A 19952-nucleotide genomic window follows, 5' to 3' on the forward strand; every position below is an offset into this window, starting at 1 on the left:
ATGTAGCATTTACCTTGTACCTGAGTGTATCTTTGCCAGTGTAACTTAAGCATATCAAATATGCTCCTCCTGGAATCCAAATCCTCCAAAGTTTCATTCAAGCTATAAACAGATAATAGTATAAGCAAAGGCACCAGAGCAAACACTTCAATATAATAAATATTTGCTTTGTGTCATTATTTTATCTGACTCATATTATTAGAGTTACTGTTTTTACCACAGGTAAAACAGCAGAAGGTTGAGCAATGAGCCACTGTTCTCTTCACAAGGAAGAACAAAGGACAAAACAGCCCTTGGTAACAAACATTTGTATGAGCCAGACTGTGATGAGCTTTGTAATAAAGGCAAAACAAGCCAAAAAAGTAGAGGTTTAGAGCATCAAAAGGATGATGAGCAAGAACAAAAAGTCAGCAGTGCTGAGAGTGATAGATTGACACAAACACAGTGTATTTGGAGTATGGAACATCAATATTAGAAATAGATGAAAAGCAATTATAAATGAAAACAGAATCATAATCTATCTAGAAAGACAGGAAAGTTATCAGTCAGAGGGAGGGGCATTAATTAGGACATGCAAAGTAGGAAATCACTTAGAGACACAGAGCCCATTATCAGCTCCTAGCACCAAGCCAAATTCAAACGGTCTGACACACATGGGGTACTGCTATGATGAAAGCAAAACTTAGTTCTGCAGTGGTTTATGAAGTATGGTAGTATCCCCCTGAAGTGATGATGAGGCTTACTGAGAGGAGGATGGCAACACTGATCCAGACAAGGCAATGCTCAACCATGACCCCAGCACCCACACCACAGAGGTGAGACCTCCTCCAGCTGAATGGGATGTCAAGGCTCCTCACAGATGAAACACTTTTCTTACACAAAAATACACTTTTCTTACACATCAATTAACTCAGGATGGTGTCTTCAGGCTCCTCAGATGCCATCACCAGGCACAAGTCAATCTATCTGGTTGATGGAAGTTTCCAATAATCATGCAAAAAATAAACCTTGCAACTGTGAATCTCACTGGTGAGCCTGGAGCGAAGTCTCACAGCTCACCAACAAGATACCACACAGAGCTTTTGAAAGGCAGGGTTAGCCAGTAGGCAAAAACTGTCTGGCCTTGCAAAAATAATGGAGTCTATCATTACACACCTACGAGATTCCCTGGTAACTTCAGTATTTTGTTAACAAGCCAAGGAATACAAGCATGAAATGACTCGTATGATTCTGAGAACATGTAAAAGCAAATGTGCATTTCAATAAGGAAATAAAATCACCAACTGGTGTGTACTTTTCAGTTTTAAACAATTCTGGGTTGCTGAAAATCTCCAGCTATGAGTCTTTCACTCAGCTCTTAATTTTCTTCATGAATACCTTATCATGTGAGGTAGAAAGCACCAGAACTAAACTCACATGAATCCCTGAAAGACAAATGCCTCAGGAAAATAACAAATGCTGAAAAAAAAGAAATTTCATGACAGATACTGGTTTACTTCAGAGTCCAGCAACTATTATTTCCAAAGCTGTTCAGAAAAAAGCATGGAAAAACATAAGAGAAGTTGCTATGAAACAATGGAAAGCCACGGAGAAGACACAAGCTGCAGAGGTCCTTCCTTCGAGCAGCCTCTGGAGAAGGAAAACCTATGGAAAGCAGCATTACAGAAGAGGTCTTGATTTTGGTCATTGTAGTATTTGACAGCATAGGAAAATGGGTATTCAGACTATCACTGGAGATAACAAATCTAAAGTTAATTTCCTAAACAGCAAGCTTGCCTGGAGAAGAACCTCTTAGGCATAGAAATGAGTCTATGCTGACATTTGTGGCCAGCAGTGTCAATTGTTTAGGAAGAGAATAAATGTGCTGTCATAGAGGGTTACTAAAGGTGAAAAGCCAATTAATGCCCAGGGCCTTGAATCCCTAAGGGTCACTGCCTAAGCCTCCTGAAAATTTAGTCCATATGTTCTGTATTATTTTCTTTGGCTGGAAAACAGAATAGGACTGTACGATATCTACATGGGAAGTGGATACAGCCTCATGTTGCTTACATTCACAAGAGATTCCCACATCCACTCTTTGGGAAAGAAACATAAGAAAGTGCAAGTTATGCATGTGTTCCTCTGCCTTTGGTGTTTACTATTTCATGTTGCCTGTTCTTTACTTGTCCTGTCACCTGATACAATGCTCTTGTGAGAGAGATCTAGATGTGATCACACTGAAAGAGCACAATATTTCAAAAGTGTAGTATTTTATCTCCGCTTTGGCTTTATTGATCAACCATTAGTTTTAGATTAAATGCTGCACTGTGATTTTGATTCAGCTGCTGAAAAACTTCTTCTCTGAAGCCTATTCTCTTATTCCCTGAATTAATTCTTTAAGATAGGTCTAAAACTAAGGCTGAAGTTTTGGGAAGGATTGTCTCTCCCCTGCCACATTTACTCTTGTATTTGCTATGCGTGTAACCATTAATGGTTCTGTTGCAGTATGGAGAAGTATTTGTGAGGAAACTTCTTTCTCTAAGAAATGGTCTCATATGCCTTCAGCCACTCAGGAGTAAAGCAGAGCTTGTGCCCACACTGTACTGCATTGCTCATTCCCGGGATATTAGCAGATCTAAATGTTTTTGCTCAACTTTGACTTTTAAACAACTAGTTCTTTCTTTCAAATGAAGCAAAATCACTGCAGAAAAGATTCTTGGCAGCAGGTTTTGCTCTGGCTTCCTGAGGAATGCACTCACTTTAAAAACTGAATGAAAAACCAATGGCACATAAAACTGCCTCATGACAATGCTGGCAGTTCTACCAGTTTCTCATCCACCCACATTTACCAAGCACTATGCATTATGTTAGAATTGTAACTTTGAAATTATAACCTCTGAGGAAATGCTTTTTAATCACCAGTATCTCATTTTCTACTTTCACTGTGTTATGGAAGTGTTATTTGAATAGCGGGTACCAGATTTTAAATGTCTGCAGTGATTACAATATCCTGTTAATGATAGTATCAGAAAAGTCCTTCAGCTTAGACCTCTTGGATTCTCACACTCAAAGAAAATATTTTAGCCATCTGTTCACCTGATATTTGCTACAGCAGAGAAGAAAAAGCTCTAGTCAGCTTAGGTCCAGTGTGGAACATCTCAGTGTTCTTTTGCCTTCAGAAAAAATCCTATTATGGTGAAAGTTTGGGTATTCCTACTTTATATCTCATAGCATATATCCTAAGTATGATGCTTAATATGACTTTTAAAAGCCTCTTAAGCAATATTGACCTTCTTTCACATTAATCAATTTTTTCTCAGCAACTGTAAACATCAACCAGTCTATAAAGATGAAAATGTTCCTGCTCTGAACAAGAAAGTTTCAAGTTTTGTGGCTGAGTACGTCAGCACCAGATTTCCAACATGACATGCAGAACTGTAGACCCAAATTATAGGCCACTCCAAACACAAAAGTTTAAAAAACAGCCACTCCCCTCTTTCAAAAACTCTTTTGTATTCTTTTTGGTTTCTCTAAGAACAAGTTGTGATGATGGTATTTTCCTACTGCATTTACACAAGCCTAGAGTTATAAAAGCCAGGCAGGCAGCACTACCCATCTGGAAGTTGATATTCACTTGCGTAATGGCTGCCCTGTGAATAGGGCAGACTTCTTGCATAAACTCAGATTTGTGGAATATGATTTTTCTCAAGTTCTGCTTGCAGCACAAGCTTCAAGTGTGACCTACACTGGTACCTAGTTGCAATTGCTCAGTTTCTCTGAAAATCATGTGGTCCCTACACAACGATAAGGAGCTTAAGTCCATATACTTTGCTTTGAAAAACTAGTGCTTTTTTAGATGAAAATCTAAAAGCTATCATAGCATTTCAGAGCAGTAATAAGATTTTATCAATTATGATCCCTTTAGTGGCACAATTTGTGTTTTACCTAAATAGCCTCGTGAGGCTCAAATGCCTCATGCCAGTCTCTTTCTGAATGGTGTATCACATGCCGAGAGCAGAAGCTGAAATGTCACTGCTACTACATGGCCACGCCAAACAGCATCAAAGATCTGACTGAAGCAGATACACCGGGCAGATGTGGCCAGCGATCCATGCCTCCTTCCCCTTTGCTCCCTGCTGACTTAAGACATTTACCCCCACGACAATGTGGACAGTAGATAATTCCCACAGCCATACCCAAACTTGGGTATGCAAGCACTCCCAGTCCTCGCTCTGCACATGCAAGAGGTCGACTTCTGCCCCTTGTCACAGGCGAACCTCTTTGCTAATGGGGATGATTTGGCATCCCTAACCAGTGCCTGTGCTCTGTTGGCTGCTTACTTGCAGTCATAGGCACATTTTGGTGTGTAGGATGGGACATCAGTGATTTCACTCAGTATCTCCTGAGAGACAAGAAGCGGCTGAAAGCACTGATGCTAACCTGTGTGTTCCAGAAAGCCATCTCCACATGGCTAATTTTTACACTGCTTGCTGAGAGCTTGAAATACCAGCTCTTGGCGTTCACTATCTTGAAATCATTCACGCGTACCCATGCCCACACACACCACGAAGAGAAGAAAACGATCGCATTCAGCGTTTTAGTGCTGCAGGTAGGCAATGTATATAAACGTAGTGTGCGTGACGGAGCAATACTGCATTTCCTTATAGAAAAAAAAAGTCATAAACCACCCAGCGAGCGAACGCTCCCCGGGAGCGCCCTGCCGTGGGCGCAGCCGTTCCGCCGACGGGGAGGAGCGGCCGCCCACGCTCGCCGGTACCGGGGCAGCTCCGCGGCACTCTCGGGGTACTCCGCGCTCCGCTCCCAGCTGCTGACGCCGGGCACGCCGTGCCGAGCCGAGCCGAGCCGCACAGCCCCTCCTCTGTCCCCGCCCCAGCCGGTCCGGGCCCACCCCCGGCGGCGGGGCCGCTGCGCCGCCGAGCCATGCGAGGCTTTAAGCGGCAGGTGCGGGGGAGCGGAGCACACGCGTGAGCGGCGGCTGCTGCGGCCCGGCGGTAGCGGCGGCGGGCGCCTTTCGGCTCGGCGGGAGCCGCGGCGGAGCGGAGCATGTCGGTGGCGACCGGGGGCAGCGAGGCGGCGGCAGCAGCGGGCGGAGGCGGCGGGAACCGCGTTTTCTTCCAGAGCCCCCGTGGCGGCGGCGGGAGCGGCGGCTCCTCCGGCAGCTCCTCCCGGGAGGACTCGGTGTCGGCAGCGGCGGCCGTGGTGCAGGTCCAGCAGCGGCGCCACCAGCAGGGGAAAGTGACGGTGAAATACGATCGGAAGGAGCTGCGGAAGCGGCTGGTGCTGGAGGAGTGGATCGTGGAGCAGCTGGGGCAGCTCTACGGCTGCGAGGTGCGGGGCCGGGGTCGCGGGGTCCCCGGCGCGGTTGCTGTCGCCTCAGTCCCCTCGCCCGCCGCTGTGTCCTTCGCCCCCGGCATCCTCCTCCTGGCCCGAGTCGCATTTCGGCGGTGGGCAGAGGAGCGCTGTCACAGCCACCTCCAAATGACATTCCCGGTCCACCGCCTCCACCCTGCCGCTGCCCCGCGCCTCAGTGGTGCCTCGGCCCAGGGAATGGTGAAAGATCCCCCATGTCCTCTAGAAAGGGTGTTCCCCGTGCCCTCCTGAGGTGAATAGGAGGGGACCGCCCTTTGGGGACGGGCGGTGGCTGCCGCACGGCCGGGCACGGAGGGGTCCTTCTCCTCCGGGGGGGCCCCGGCGGCTGCGGCTGGTTCGGGAATGGCAGGAGGTTCGCCCGCGGCTGTGGTGCCCGGGAGCCGCTGTCCCCGCAGCCTTCCAGGGCAGGGCGGACCGGCGCTCCGAGGCGCCTTCCACGGGCTGGGCGGGCGTCAGCCTCCGTTAGAGGCGAGCCGGCCCAGCGCCGGGAGCTCGGCGGGTCGGGGAGCGGAGCGGTGTGCTGGGCACAGGGCGAGCCGCAGGAGGGAGCGGGACCTGCGCGGGGGCTGCGCGGGGGCGGCTGGTGTAGAGGAAAGACGCCGGTGCGGGTACGGCCCCCTCTGGATCGTGGTTTAGCGTTATCCCGACCTACCAGAGCGGGGTAGATACTGGCTGAGAAATCTCAGTGAGCAATTCGGGCGTCATTAGGACGAGAATCGAAAACGCTGGGGGCTTGTACGTACGTGATTTGTATGTATCAAATCTGTTTTACTGCTACTCTGGGCAAAGAGCGAATGTTGTCAGGATGAATTCTCTTTTGTAGAGGACAGATTAGCAGGAGGATGTTTCAAGACTGTTCAAAGAAATGGCAACTGTTGTCTTCCTTGTGGAGATAACGATGTTGTAAATAAAGGAAGTACCAGTACTTTGTGTTGTCAAGCTTCATTAAAAATGTAGACCTAATCCCCAATGGATCATATCTCCTTCCACCTCGAGTATTTAGTCTTACCAAAATGTTGAGGCTAAACTGAGGTTCACACATACTTTTCCCATCAGTAGTCTATCCACTTTTGTTAGAGACTTCTGAAGTGAAAGTGAGATTTGTTGAAGCCAGATGTGAATTTTGCAGCTAGCATGTCCAGGAGCCAGCATCTCACTCCTGAGGATGCTGGAGCTAGAAAGACAAGAGCTTGACAGTCCTTGAGGTGTGGATGTCTTGGGTGGATGTGAATATATAAATAACCTGGATGGAATATATAGCACACACATAATACAAATGTTTAAAGAAACGCCTTTAATCTCAAAAGTGATTTATTGGCAAATTTGTTAGAATGACACATAAAAATATGCATGTATCAAGTTAAACCTCCTTAACTGTTCACATCCATGAGTTGTGGGAAGGGAAGATACAGATAGATACTCCAGTTAAAAATAATAAAAATAAGCAGTTCTTAGTCTTCATCTTCGTGTGACTTGTCTCTCCAGTCTCATGACTTGTTTGGCCACATAGCCTGTAGGCTGTGAGGGTTTTTCTGAGGCCGGAAGTGTTTATATTTGTTTGTGTGAGCTGATGATTCTGTGCCTGTGCAAGCTGATAATGTAGTTAGTGTCTGGCCTGCTGGATCTGTCCTCTGGTTTGACTCTTGCTTTTCAAAAGCACCAGCCCTATTTGGGCTGTGTGCTTCTCACATTCAGGTGAGCTTGTTCTGTTCATAAGAAAGGTTCTGGTATATAGGACCAAAGCAAAACCCAATGGAATTGCTGCTGCTCTTCACAGTATTCAAATCACAGGCTTGTTAGAAGAAAATCATTCATTCTTTTCCTTATTATAGTTGTTCCTTCCAGCTAAAGTAGAAGGATGTATGCTTCAGAAGGTCTGCATTAAGGTGGACACCATATATAGCTGAATAAAAATAACTTGTTAGATTATTTGTTTTCTGAGGTGACTTTTAGGGGAAAAAGTGGTTTAATAGAAAAAAATGGTTTTAGATTTGAAGGCCAAGGGCAAAATGTTTAAAGTCATCTTCTGCTCTTCTTTGCTATTATACGTCGACTCTATCCAGAGTCAGCACAGATGATGGTAGTGAAAAGGTCAAGCTATTAATATGCTATCAGAATGAAGTTGAAGATGTATGATGTCTGTAGTGATTAAAGACAATAGCAATTTAATGCAAGATGCTCTGCTTGAATCTGCTTGAATTACTTCTAGGCTTAGAGATGTAGCTCTCAGGCTGAAATTTAATCACCTATGCAGACAGTTAATAACCCTGTCTGAGGGCAAGTTGGGAGGGGGTTGGGAATTGCTTACTTCAACTTCTGTGGAAGAACTATAATAACTTCCCAATGCAATGACATTTAAGTTCTGTAATGATCTAAAATCTTCCAGGTTATCAGAAGTAGCCATTGAATTTTTAATCTTGGAAGAGCTAACCAGTGTAATAGTTTCATTGCTATTCTGATTCAGAGCTCTATTTCTAAGGAGCAGTGCACTTCATTTCTGGGAAGAGCAGAAATAAGTAGAGGGTGCTTGCAATGTGGTGTACTGAAAGTCTGTAAGAAGACTGGCATGTCTCTTTTTTGGACTGCATAAATGTAGTGCCTACTCACTGTTTTCCATTTAAATAATGTTTGCTATTGTGCTGAGATTCATCAGTAAGTGGATACTTGCAGAAAGATTCCCTTTATTCAAAACTAAACATGTACTCATAGTCTCTCAAGTACTTGCAAGTTAAGCCAGCTATAAGCCTGTCTTGGCATGGCGACAAAGTTTAGGAGATGAGGCTGGGAAATAATGAGACAGGTTTGTTTGTGTTCTTTTTCTAGTGGATCTTGTCTTATTGGTACATTTTTAGTTTTAAAAATTGGATGCCAAGTAATATAATGGTGTTGAAGGTGTGACTTAGAAGGAGCTATTTGAGACTATTTTAATGCAGACCTCAGTTATATGACACAGAGATTAGGTTTAGAAAGGTTACTTCCACATGATGAAGACTCTAGGGATAAAAGACCCTTTACCTGAATGGTAAAGGTTATCAAGGTAGAAAACTTTAACAGGACCAGAGAGACTTGAGCAGGATTTGTTTGGCACCAGAACCTGCCAGGCTAATGTACTCGGGTCAGGTGCTTCAGGTGAGTATCAGTCTGGTTGTCTGCTTCTGGGACTGATTCATTAAAAAAAAAAAAAAAAAAAGTTTTCTAACCTGTTTATTCTGGTTTCTGTGAATGCTGAAACTGAGGTTATAGTTGCAGGTTAGTATATTGAAAATGCAATGCCTTAATTGCAGGACTTGAACTGGCTTTAGTGTTGACCCTTATTAGGTATCTTGGTACTAAAAATAGTTTCTCCACAGATGCTTTGTGTTTTGGGTTAAGTCCATTATTGGTTAAGAATTGCAAAATAATACTGCACAGAACAACTTGCATCATCACTATTCATTCCTTGATGGTGTGCAACTTGTAGTTCAGCATGAAAGTGGTGACAGACCAGTTTTCCAGATGTATAATCTATGTTGTGTGCACCTGCCAAACTTGTACGTCTTTGTATATGAAAAAAAGAGACCACTGGATTTGTCCCCAGAAACCATTCAATTTTGCAGGTGAATTTCTGTGCTCTGGAGTCCTGTCTATCCAGAATGATAGCATTTGCTATAAATGGCACACAGATTTTTGCACAAAAATGAAGAAAGGTTTTGCTTGTGCTATGGATTTGTTGCTGAATATTTTTAAATGTAGAGATTTACATGTGCAAACCAAATGAGTGAGCCCCTAGACTTCACACTCTAAAAGCTGAATACAAGACTTGCCTTCTGAGATATTACTGAGCTTAGCTGAGTAATCAAATACTTTATTAGAGTATGTCTAGTGATGTATGGAAGTCAGTGCTTGGCAGGGCATATGATGTTGGTCTGGAAGTGCCAGAGTGTTATGTCTAAGCTTATTATTTTTCCATTCCAGGAATGGAAATACCCTGAGATCGTGTTTAAAAATTCACTGTACAATAAAATGCATTTGGAAGAGCTGCCCATAAAGACCCTTCAGGCATGTATTTTAAGAGTACAAATCCACACCAGACTGAGAATTGTTATGTGTAAGATTTTCTTCCAACTTCTGGTACAGATACTGCAATGACGAGAGTGGCATGAAGCACTGAAATAGGGAGGGGATTGCATGTTGGCTGTGGAGTATGGGAGGGAAAGGAGCAATTTAACTCAGTCCTGCAGGGATCAAGAACTCCCTTTGTCTTTGCCCGGTTGCTCAGTGATGCAGAGCACCCTCTTTGTCTTCCTGAGGCTGCTGGGATATGCTAGCATTTCCCTCCACACACTGTCTTTTCCAAAACAGCCTGGTCAGCATGCTGCTAAGGCTGCCATGTGGTGATGTGGACCTGATGGTATGAGCAGGTACTACTTATGCCTCAGGCTCTAATGAGATAATGTTTGAAATTCATTATTCATTTCTCAGAAAGGCATTTGGTAAGAAAATCCACTGAATCAAACACTACAGAAACAAACTTTTGCCTACAGTCTCACTCTTTGAATAGACTTCTAACTTGGACAAAGATCTCAGAAATGGTAATTGCATGTGGATTTCTTTCTAAATGGATTAGAAGTGGAAAGAGGCTGCGAACGAGCTGAGAACTAGAGAGAGTGTCACTCCTTTAAAATGATGCAAGTTAGTAGGAGGCATAATAAAGGATTTCTTTAAGAACTTGAGTGTTGCAGTTCAGATGCATTGGAGTAAAGAATTTGTAGGTCCACCAAGGTGCTTAGAAATTTCTTTGGATTATTTATTTTGGACAGATCTCCATGTTGTACAGCACAAACTTTGGCGTCCTCTTGAGGGTGGGGATACTGTGTAACATGCTTCTGTCAGTTGAAGAGTTGCTATAAAGGACAGAGGCAAGACAGGTGTAGCAAAGGCTTATTCTACCATCTAGCAGTCACAGAAAGGTATTTGAATGCCAAGAACAGAAAATGGGAAGCCTAAGAAATGCATGTTGTTTTAAAACAAACCTTGCAAAATGCATGCTGTTCTTTTTGGAGGAGTGGGCTTAAGGATCTTTGAGGGTAGCAAGCACCTGGTTGTGATAAAGCCAGAGCCTTTTGTTTCTAAATGAACTTCTTAAGATCTTGCCTTAAGTTCTAAAGACCCTACTCTAGTAGGAAACTAGTACCACTGTTCAGCTACTGAACTTGCCTTTTTATTGCATGCAAAATGTGTACAACAGTGCAAAGGAATTCAAGGAGAGAAGTTTATCAAGTCAAGTGCAAGGTTCTGCACACAGGTCAAGGCAGTCCTAACCACAAATACAAATAGGGTGGAAAATGGATTGAAAGCAACTCTGAGCAGAAAACTTGGGGATGTTAGTTGACAAGAACCTCAACATGAGTTGGCAATGTACACCTGCAGCCCTGAAAGCCAATTTCATCCTGGGCCACATTCAAAGCAGCATGGCCATCAGGTCAAGGGAGATGGTTCTTCAGCATTTACTTCACTCTTGTGAGACCCCACTTGGAGTACTGCATCCACCTCTGGGGCCCCAAGCATAAGAAGGACATGTACCTGTTGGAGTGAGTCCAGAGGAGGGCCACAAAAATGATCAGGGGCTGCAGCACCTCTCATGTGAAGGCCAAGAGTTGGGATTGTTCAGCCTGGAGAAGGCTTCAGGGAGACTTAGAGAGCGCCTGCAAGACAGTTTGAGAGGGACATGTAGTGAGAGGACAAGGATGAATGGCCTTAAATTGACAGAGGACAGGCTTAGGTGAGGTATTAGGAAGAAATTCTTCACTGTGATGGTGGTAAGGCATTAGTACAGGTTGCCTAGAGAAGTTGTGGACTTTGCATCCCTTGAAGTGTTGAAGTTGGAGGTGGCTGGCCTAGTGGAAGATGTCCCCATGCCATGGTAGGGGGGTTGGAACTAGATGAGCATTAAGATCCCTTCCAACCCAAACCTTTCTATGATTCCAATAAAATGATTTTTTTTTTTTACTATTTGATCTTTGTTTAGTCTTGATGTCATTTCTGCACTGGTCATGGTTCATTGTTTTATCTGAATCAGCAGCAATATTCTTGACTTCCAATTTAAAGCTCCACAGCACAGATTATCTTTCAGCAGCTATTCCATAGCAATTTTTTTATCCTTTTCCTCTTTGTTCAAGATTCAACTGGTCTCTTTGCTGAAGCAGTAGGTGTGGTTGTTTTATAACAAGGTGAATAAATAATTGATTGCTTACATCACTTAAGATTTTATAATTGTGCTTCTTTTTAACAGTAGCTTCCAATCTTTGTGGCTACAAAGACTCGTGTGCCTTCAGGCAAATTGTTTTATATAGAGCCAGTACTTGATTAGCCAGGGTAACAAAGGAGAGGAGGGGGTGGGTGGGAGAATGTGGATACAATGGAAAAACTATGGATTAAAAAAAAAAAAAAGGTAAACTCTGCTACAAATCATGCAGTGAATTTACAGGGGAAGAAGGGGATCTGGTCATTAATCTACCCCTTTTAACCATTCAGGTTTATAACAAAAAATTCATTATTTTGCTTTTGGACTTGAGTGTAGCTTGGATGTGTCTGTACTTGTAGCACAATTAAGCTACAACAGGGATGATCCATCCCCCAGATAACTGAGAGCAGGTTATATTGTGCTCTGTTGAAGGTGCTGGGCTGACTTGAGCACGGTTGGTTCCTTGTAACCCTGTGGTATGACAGTCTCTCCTTATTTTCTGTGCTTTGCATTAGTTGATCTAACCTGTGCTGTCTAAGCAAATGCCAGAAACAAAAATAACAATAACCCTATTTAAATGAGGAAAATACCTATTTCATGGAATGTTTTACTTCTCTTATAAGGCATAGGGAATGATTCTAGGTGGTCTTGTATGTAAATAAAAATATGTGAAATTAAGTCTTACTTCAACTAGAACAAGTTGTGTGATAGTTGACTCTCATGACCATCCTAAACTCATTCTCTTGTGGTTCATACCTTGCAAAGACTGTCTGAGCCCCTGGTGGCATCCTCATAATTCTCCCTTTAGAACAGGTTATCAGCCTCTTTAAAAACACTTTAATGGTACTTAAAACCCAACTAAAAAAAAACATATGTGGTTTGTAGAGTGTCCTATGGTACATAATGTGTCCATACTTTACATAATATTCTGAAAGTGCAGGAGATACCAATGGGGGGGAAAAAAAAAGCTATTCCATCTCTAACCTGATTCAGTCTGAGTTATGGTTCCCTTGTCTCTTGTCACTACAGGTGATAAAGAGGCAACAGCAATATCAATACATTCTTCCAGTCTTGTGTCTTGCCTGCAGTATTCAAAAGCCAAGATCTCATTTTTCCCTGCCTTACATCTAACTCCAGAAACTTCTATTTGACAGCACAAATTGAGTAGGTTAGATGTGGCCATCCATCTTTGTCACTGCAACTTTTGGCTGCCTGTTGTAAAACATTAGCAGCTTCTTTTGCTGTTCTCCCATGTGACATATGGTATTATGGAAGTCAAGATTTCTAGAACTTATTAATGCTGGAGAAGGGGTATAAAATCTTAATTGTATGCAGCCCCTACAGCAGCAGTACAACTTTATTTCAAAGGATAGAATAAATTTAGCCTGTTAAAGATCTACTTGGAACAAGGAATTGCTTGGGCAGAGGTACACACTGAAACAAATCAAATCTTCTTTGAAGTGATAAGTATTTAATTCTGAGGATCACATTTCATTAGCAGAACTGTTACCTCCCCTCCCCACCACTCCCTCCCACCCTGGAAGCATGATGTGTATTCTAGGAACCAGTTCAGCATGGCATCTTAAATTATTTTCAGGGAACACACAGATTGCAGCCCCAGAAGGCATCTTGTATATTTTCAATCCATGTGATTATTTATCAGTAGCATAGATCTAGTGGATCTGAATATAGAGAAAAAATCATAACATGTTACTATAGGTCTTTAATTATTGGAACACTTGTAGATTATTAATTCAGTGCAATACTGTTCAGCCTGTAAAGCAAAGGTAGCATAGAAGATATTAATTAGGAGACCTAATGGTAAGTAAGTGAATGGCTAGTGTGTGTAGTGGTGCTAGTCTAGAGGTGACACTTCTAGTGGTGATTCAGAAGAGTTCATCATTCCAAATATGCTGCCAACAAGAGGATCGCACGCACTTCAGTCCTCTGTGTTTGACTTCATAAGTGCAAATGATGGCACAATCCTAATGAAAATCCTCTTACCAGACTGTCTTAATAGGATTACTTTCCAGAACACAGAACCGGGAAGGATCTCCTAGGTTACATGGTCTGCCTTCTTATGTGCAGATAAGCTCTTTGCATTTGGTATAATTTTTTAATGGAGTAACTTGGTTATATGATGTTTCTTTCCACATTGTTTTATGTATTTAAATATTACTTTTAAATCCTTTAGGCACTAGAATCTTTCCCATTCCTTCCATAAAATATAGAAAGACATAAATGAAAGACCAATACTTGCTTGGAATGAGCTTGCTTGGACTTTCACTCTGGGGTGAAGTTTAAACAGATTGTAAATGTGCTTTACTGCCTGTTCTTACTCTGGGCATCATCAGACTCAAGTGATGACCACAGCTAAGGGGCAGAAGTATTAAAACAGTGATTCTCCTGTAGGTTACTTACTACCTTATAACAAAATCAGTCTTTTAAGTATGTCTGCAGACTCTGGGAGAAATATGCTTAGTAATATTTAATGGAATTCATTTAGCACTCCTTAGAAAAAATGTTAGTGGCTTAAGATCCTTATTTTAGCACTTGAATTGCAACTTTTTTTAAGTAGATATCTAAATTAACTCTAGCATGATACAAGTGATTAGTAATACTTTAGGTGACTGGTATATAATATTTTGACACACTTTAAACATAAAGAATGTCCTGAGTCTTTACAGTTGGTTGCTTTACATTTTAAAAAGTAGTACCTGAAGCACATAGTGCATTTTTTTTTTGTCAGAAAAGAATTCCAGATGTTCTGGAATAAACTATTGTGTCTTTTTGTTTTTGTTATGCTGGTAGCAATCGTGCCATTTTAGGTTTACAGTCAAATTTTGTACTCTTGTTTTAGGTGTGTTGAGGTAAAAGTGCTTAGTCTTCTTTCTTAAAACATTACAGAGCTCCCTAGAATTTGAATTATGTTGATATTGAAAATTGAATCCTTTTTGAGTGCAAAAATTGGTTAGGGGAAGGAGTGCTGGTGATAACTAGCTCACTGGCAGCCACAAACATTCCAGCTCTTGCTTCAGCTGTTGCTGCAGTACTGCCTAGTTTGCTTAGCTAAAGATTGAATTAACTTGCTTATAGCTAGCCAACTACTTTTTGTTTATTATATCCAAACTCTTAGGCAGAGGATTTGGTTTAGTGTCATGAAGTAATTGTGATAACCAGAGAATTCATCTATATGAGGAAGCAAAGTATCGGTCTTTCACTGTATAATCTGAAGACTGTCTTGTTTCAGGCTGGGGGCAACAGAGGCTTCCAGGACTAGTTCTGTAAAAATCAACACCTAAACAACATCTCTGCCATTTTTTTCCCCCCCAGTAGGTCTCTGAACACTTTTTCACCTTCTTTTTTTTTAAGATTCTTATCAGATTTCACCTTAAAATATGTAATGACTACATTTAGTATTAGAATCGTTAGCTCTTACTCTTGGTTAGTAGTTTGTAGTGCATTTAATGTAGTAAGCGGAAGGAAGCAGGACTATGTGCTAAAATACTTTTCTGGGAATCTGACAGTGAGAAGCAGCATTGGAATCAAACAGGGGTCCTATATAGTGTTTAGCTCCCTTCTCTTTTTGTCATCCTTGGTGGGATAGTCACAGCAGGTTATGCCACCTCCTGGATCTGGAGTTGTTTGTGAATTCATTTTAAAGATCCCTTAGGCACTTTTCCATGTTTTGCAGTTCAGGGACTTGCCCATGTAGCCAAGTGGTGTCTCGCCCCCAGGGAAGAGGAGTGTCTGCTTTAAAGCATGTTAGAACTCCTGCTGATATTTCTTGACACCAGTGGACCAGAGCCAAAATGCATTGACTACCAGTCCCTGGCCTGCCTGCTACTCCAAATGAGTATCTGGGGGGAGGGAGAGTAGTCACTGTGCAGAGCACACTCCTATGCCCAGGCACCACTTGGAGGAATGACTTGTTACAAACCAAGAGAAACTCTCTGTATCTCTTGCATACTAAATTTCTTTAAAAAGATTACATTGCAGGATGTGAGTGCACTTGTTTTGATACCACTGAATAAAACATCCCCCCACCCCTGCCAGAAAACAGACTTCTTGTTTCTCGTGTTAAATCTTAAAGGACCCAATGCTTCTGGCTAAAGAAATAATAATGATTGAAAACTGTCTCCTGTTCCAACCAGTAACACTTTAATTGGCTGGTAAGACAAAAATGTGGTGAGAAGACTGAGTGTGTCAGATGCTTGATGTACCCATACTGTATGACTTTTATTGCAGAAGTCAATTTACACGCAGCTTCTCAGTGTAAAGAAAATCAATACTGGAGACTAACAGATTGTTTTTGCAGGGCTGCTGAAACTGAGATGAGGAGAGCCATTTAGAGGCCTCATTATATCACGTGCTCTTTCCTTGTGTTCTTTCAAACAATCTGATGGAGTAATTAATCCTTGAAGTGCCCCAAGAGGCAAACCTACTTAATTGCACTGCTGTTTAGCCTAAATTCCCAGACTGCAAAGGACCTGGTGTTGATCCTGTTTGATCAAAATTTTTTCATGGAATGTATATTCCTTAGGGTTTTTTTCATCTTCTCTCTTAGAAAAAAAGTAATCAATCTGTCAAATTTGACCTAGTGCAGCATGGTTCTAGTCGTTATTTCATTCTTGCTGTAGGTAGAATTATGTACAAATTGCAGGGAAGCAGTCAGCTGTGCCTGTTGTTTCTTGGAGATGGAGAGTGACCTGCTCTTGTGAATCGCAGAAGGTAGGTATGTCCTGTGACTACTATGTGGAAAGTCATTCCACTTGCACAGTCATCAAGATAGCAACATTTAAGCCTGGTAGCTTAAGCTCTGTGCCTTTCAAGAGTGACTAGGTAACAGTGATTTGGTGTACCACATGTATTTGCCAAACTATTTCTGGTGATGTGAAAGTGGATGATAACAAAAAGCATGATGTGTCCTTTCTAGCTGCTTTGGAGTGTTTTGTTTAACATAAGACACATCCAGGCATAGACTTAGCACATCCTATTTTTGTTTTGAGAACACAAAGCATTTGTTCTAGAGACAGCACTTGATTTTCAACAAATATCTTGTTGAGATTGAATCTATGTTATGGGTATGGTTAGGAGGTGTTGAATGCTTCTCTTCCTCTGCTCAGTATAGTCTGTGATCAATGCCTCTTCTTCATTTAGCAATTTCACACTCTAGTGATTCCTTTAGACTTCTGTAGAGATGCACAAATTAGACAACAATTCCTTAACCAGCATGTTCTGGATATATTTGGATAAGTTGTTTTGACAGTTCAGTTACGAAAACAGCAAAATAACGGCATTGGTACTGAAGAAGATTAAATGAAGTCTGTGACTGGGTTTCTTCTCTATGCTTACTAGTGACACCGAAGTTGCAGAGTGTGAGTGAGGTTCTTTGCATAATGAGCAGTGATTTTTTTTTTTTAATTAACAAACAGATTTGGACAAATGGAATACCTGGTAGGCTCTACTATGACTGGCAGTTCCTTCTTCAAGAAACAGATAATTTGGTATCATAAAATCTTCCCCATAATTACATCATCTCGCCAATGAATTTTTTTTCTGTGTTGTGCTAAAGATGATAGAGCTGCAGCCATTGTAGCAGGGGATTGACTAATTATTGAAGTTACGGGCACAATGAGGTGGAGAGTTCTCAAAATTCAGAAATTTGTGGCATTTGTTCTTGTATTTCGTGTGATGTTTGTTTTTCATCGTTTAGTAGCAATGGCATGAAACCCGGAGAACTGCTTTGCCTATGTCTTGCCCACACCCCCACCTGCTGGCTATAACCCTGTGTTCACTGCCCGTGGTTTTAGGGTAATTTATCTTCTTAGGATGCATACCACATGGACACATCTCCTGCCTTGAGAACTGCTCTGAAATGTAAGTGCTTGAGAAGTTGGAGTAACTTTTTTTAAAAACCCTTGTCCTAGCAAGTCATAGCTGTCATAAACACCATGCCTTTTACTAGTAGAGAACAAGCACACCTCTCTCCTCTAGAGCTTGCTTCTCTGCAATAGGCAGTAGAAGGATATCCACTGCCTCTGAATGGGAAGTGCTGGGTTATCAGGTCCAGGTGGGAAGATAGTGGAGAAGAAAGTGGAAAGTTGTTCCTGGAGAGGTAGAACTAAGGTAGAGATGGCAGTATGCGCATATAAAGTATATAGTGGGCTGTCTGCCTCATTTCCATGTTTTTCCAGGTTATTTCTTCCACTAGCATGTACTTCAGATCCAGTTGTGTAGGTGTATGTATCTTTGGCCGAATTCTGCTGACTTGATTGTCCCGGTTTGATAAATATAAATAATTTTTCTTCTGGCTTGCTTTCTTCCTGTGCCCTCAGGTCCCTGATTGAATTTGTCCCCTCTGTTTTTCTCTAGCAAAGACTCACAGAAATATTCACAGTTGTGAAAGAGAGAACTTCAGAAGTCAGGGGTTGTAGGGTCAAATGAGATTGGCAGTAGTTTTTTGTAAGTTTGCTTCTCTTCCTCTAGATGTTGCTCTTTGGACAAGTAGGAGCTGGAATTTTAGGAAGACTTGTTTGAATAATATTTAAAGCAGTGCTAGTGTTGGAGAGTCCATTGGGGGTGGATTAGAGGAAGAAGTAATATGATTGCTATCAATAACTGCTGGCATTTTCTACAATTGGTAAGGATGTCTGTACATTTAACTCTGAAGACATATTACTTTCTGAAATGTTTCTAAAGCATTTGTCCAGTGTTTTTTGTAACTTGTGCATCAGATCTGGGCAAGTGTCTTTAGATATATTTGTACAGTCACCCCATCACTCCAAGCCTATTGGCAATAGATGAAATGGTCTTTGTAGATGGCTCTTCCTCAGACAGTTCTGGATGATAGGTGTTCAATAAGGTAAGTTGTTTATGGCCATAAGAGCATTCTTATGGACCAGGAACCAGGTCTAAAGGTCTGAGGTGCTGGCTGCAGCAAAAATGAAATAATAGAAAGGTTTGAATTGATGTTCTGGACTCTGTACCTCTTAAAGGCATGTTATGAGGCAAATTTGTATTAAAGGAGATTTTCCACTTGTGAAACTCAGCTAAAGGCTTACTTAATTTTAATACTCCACCTCTGATACAGATGTGTCAGAAAATTGCAGTGTTCCACCCTTATTGTTGAAATGACCTGTTCACCCTGTCACATTATGGCACTGCTTGTATTACAGAATACCACTATTTTCTCATTCTTTTGACTTTAAAAAAAAATGTTGTATGAAAAGGCATAACATGAACAATAAATGAAATTATTTCCATAGCATTGAGCAGGAGAATTAGGGATGTATTTTGGAAGCATTGTAACAGACTGGCTGTCTGTGCCTTGAAAAAGCATATTTCTTCCCTTTTCATTTTCACAGATGCAGTGTTAAGCAATAAAAGCAGTGAAGCTAGGGAATGTCTGACTCTGTCCTCCCACACTGGCTTGTTTTTCATGTCATATGATTGTTACTTTTAAGAGTCATCCATGTTTATGTGGATTTTGTTTTTTGCTTTCATTTTCAAATGGTCAATTAGCAAATCAACATTAAGAAAGTTGCATAAAAGCCTAGCCTGGGAGTTTCTTGCTCTGGAAGACAAAATACATTGACATATATAGACAAGGCAAAAGAAGGGAAGCCATCTGTGCGTTAGCAAAGACTGACTTGCAGAGTAGCTGGGTGCAGAGCAGTTGGCTTTGAGCTCTGCTGCTGTAGATGAGGAGTCTTTGCTTGCTGCAGTCTAAGGAGAAGGGGAAGAATAATAGCAAGTGGAGGTTGTGTGTTACTGGAGAGGAACTAATATATGCAAAGATATTCTTGTTTGGCATTACTCTGACATTGTGTTGGAGATATTGCAGGAAATGAGACATGGAGTGGAAGCTGGAAGAAAAGGAGTGTGACTTCTTGTCTCCTCTCTTTTGATACACTAATTCTCCCCTCTCAAATCTTGTAATATTCAGTGTAAAGCAACAGTGATGCTGGAGCTGACTTCTGATAAAGATTCAGCTGCAGAGCAGTGGTGTTGCTGGTGAGGTTGTCTGGCAATGAGGGAAGAAAAAACCTGGGCACCCTTAGGAAAGGAGGGTGTTTGTGTAATCAAAGAATTGCTTAGGTTGGAAAAGACCTTTAAGATCATTAAGTCCTAACATTAACCTAGCACTGCCAAGTCTGGCATTAAACCATGTCCCTGCGTGCTACATCTACATGTCTTCTAAATACCTCTGGGTAAAGTGAGTCAACCAATTCCCTGGGCAGCCTGTTTCAATGAATGGCAACCCTTTCCATGAAGAAATTCTTCCTAATATCCAATCTAAACCTCCCCTGGCATGATTTGAGGCTGTTTGCTCTTCTTGCCCAGTCAGTTGTTACTT

At 42.0% G+C, this 19952-nt stretch overlaps 1 protein-coding gene across 2 annotated transcripts in view; it reads left to right on the forward strand.

Moving 5' to 3' along the window:
- The first annotated feature begins 4958 nt into the window (after positions 1-4958).
- Positions 4959-19952, forward strand: part of PPP1R14C (protein phosphatase 1 regulatory inhibitor subunit 14C) — a 51537-nt gene continuing 36543 nt past the window's right edge. For both annotated transcript variants that reach the window (XM_021540621.3, XM_085576554.1), the window contains exon 1: positions 4959-5328. In XM_021540621.3, coding sequence (XP_021396296.1) covers positions 5044-5328 — 285 coding nt within the window. In that variant the 5' untranslated portion in view covers positions 4959-5043. The remainder of the gene's footprint in view (positions 5329-19952) is intronic.

The sequence above is a fragment of the Lonchura striata genome, chromosome 3, assembly GCF_050655825.1.
Source record: "Lonchura striata isolate lonStrDom1 chromosome 3, ASM5065582v1, whole genome shotgun sequence".
Taxonomy (NCBI): domain Eukaryota; kingdom Metazoa; phylum Chordata; class Aves; order Passeriformes; family Estrildidae; genus Lonchura; species Lonchura striata.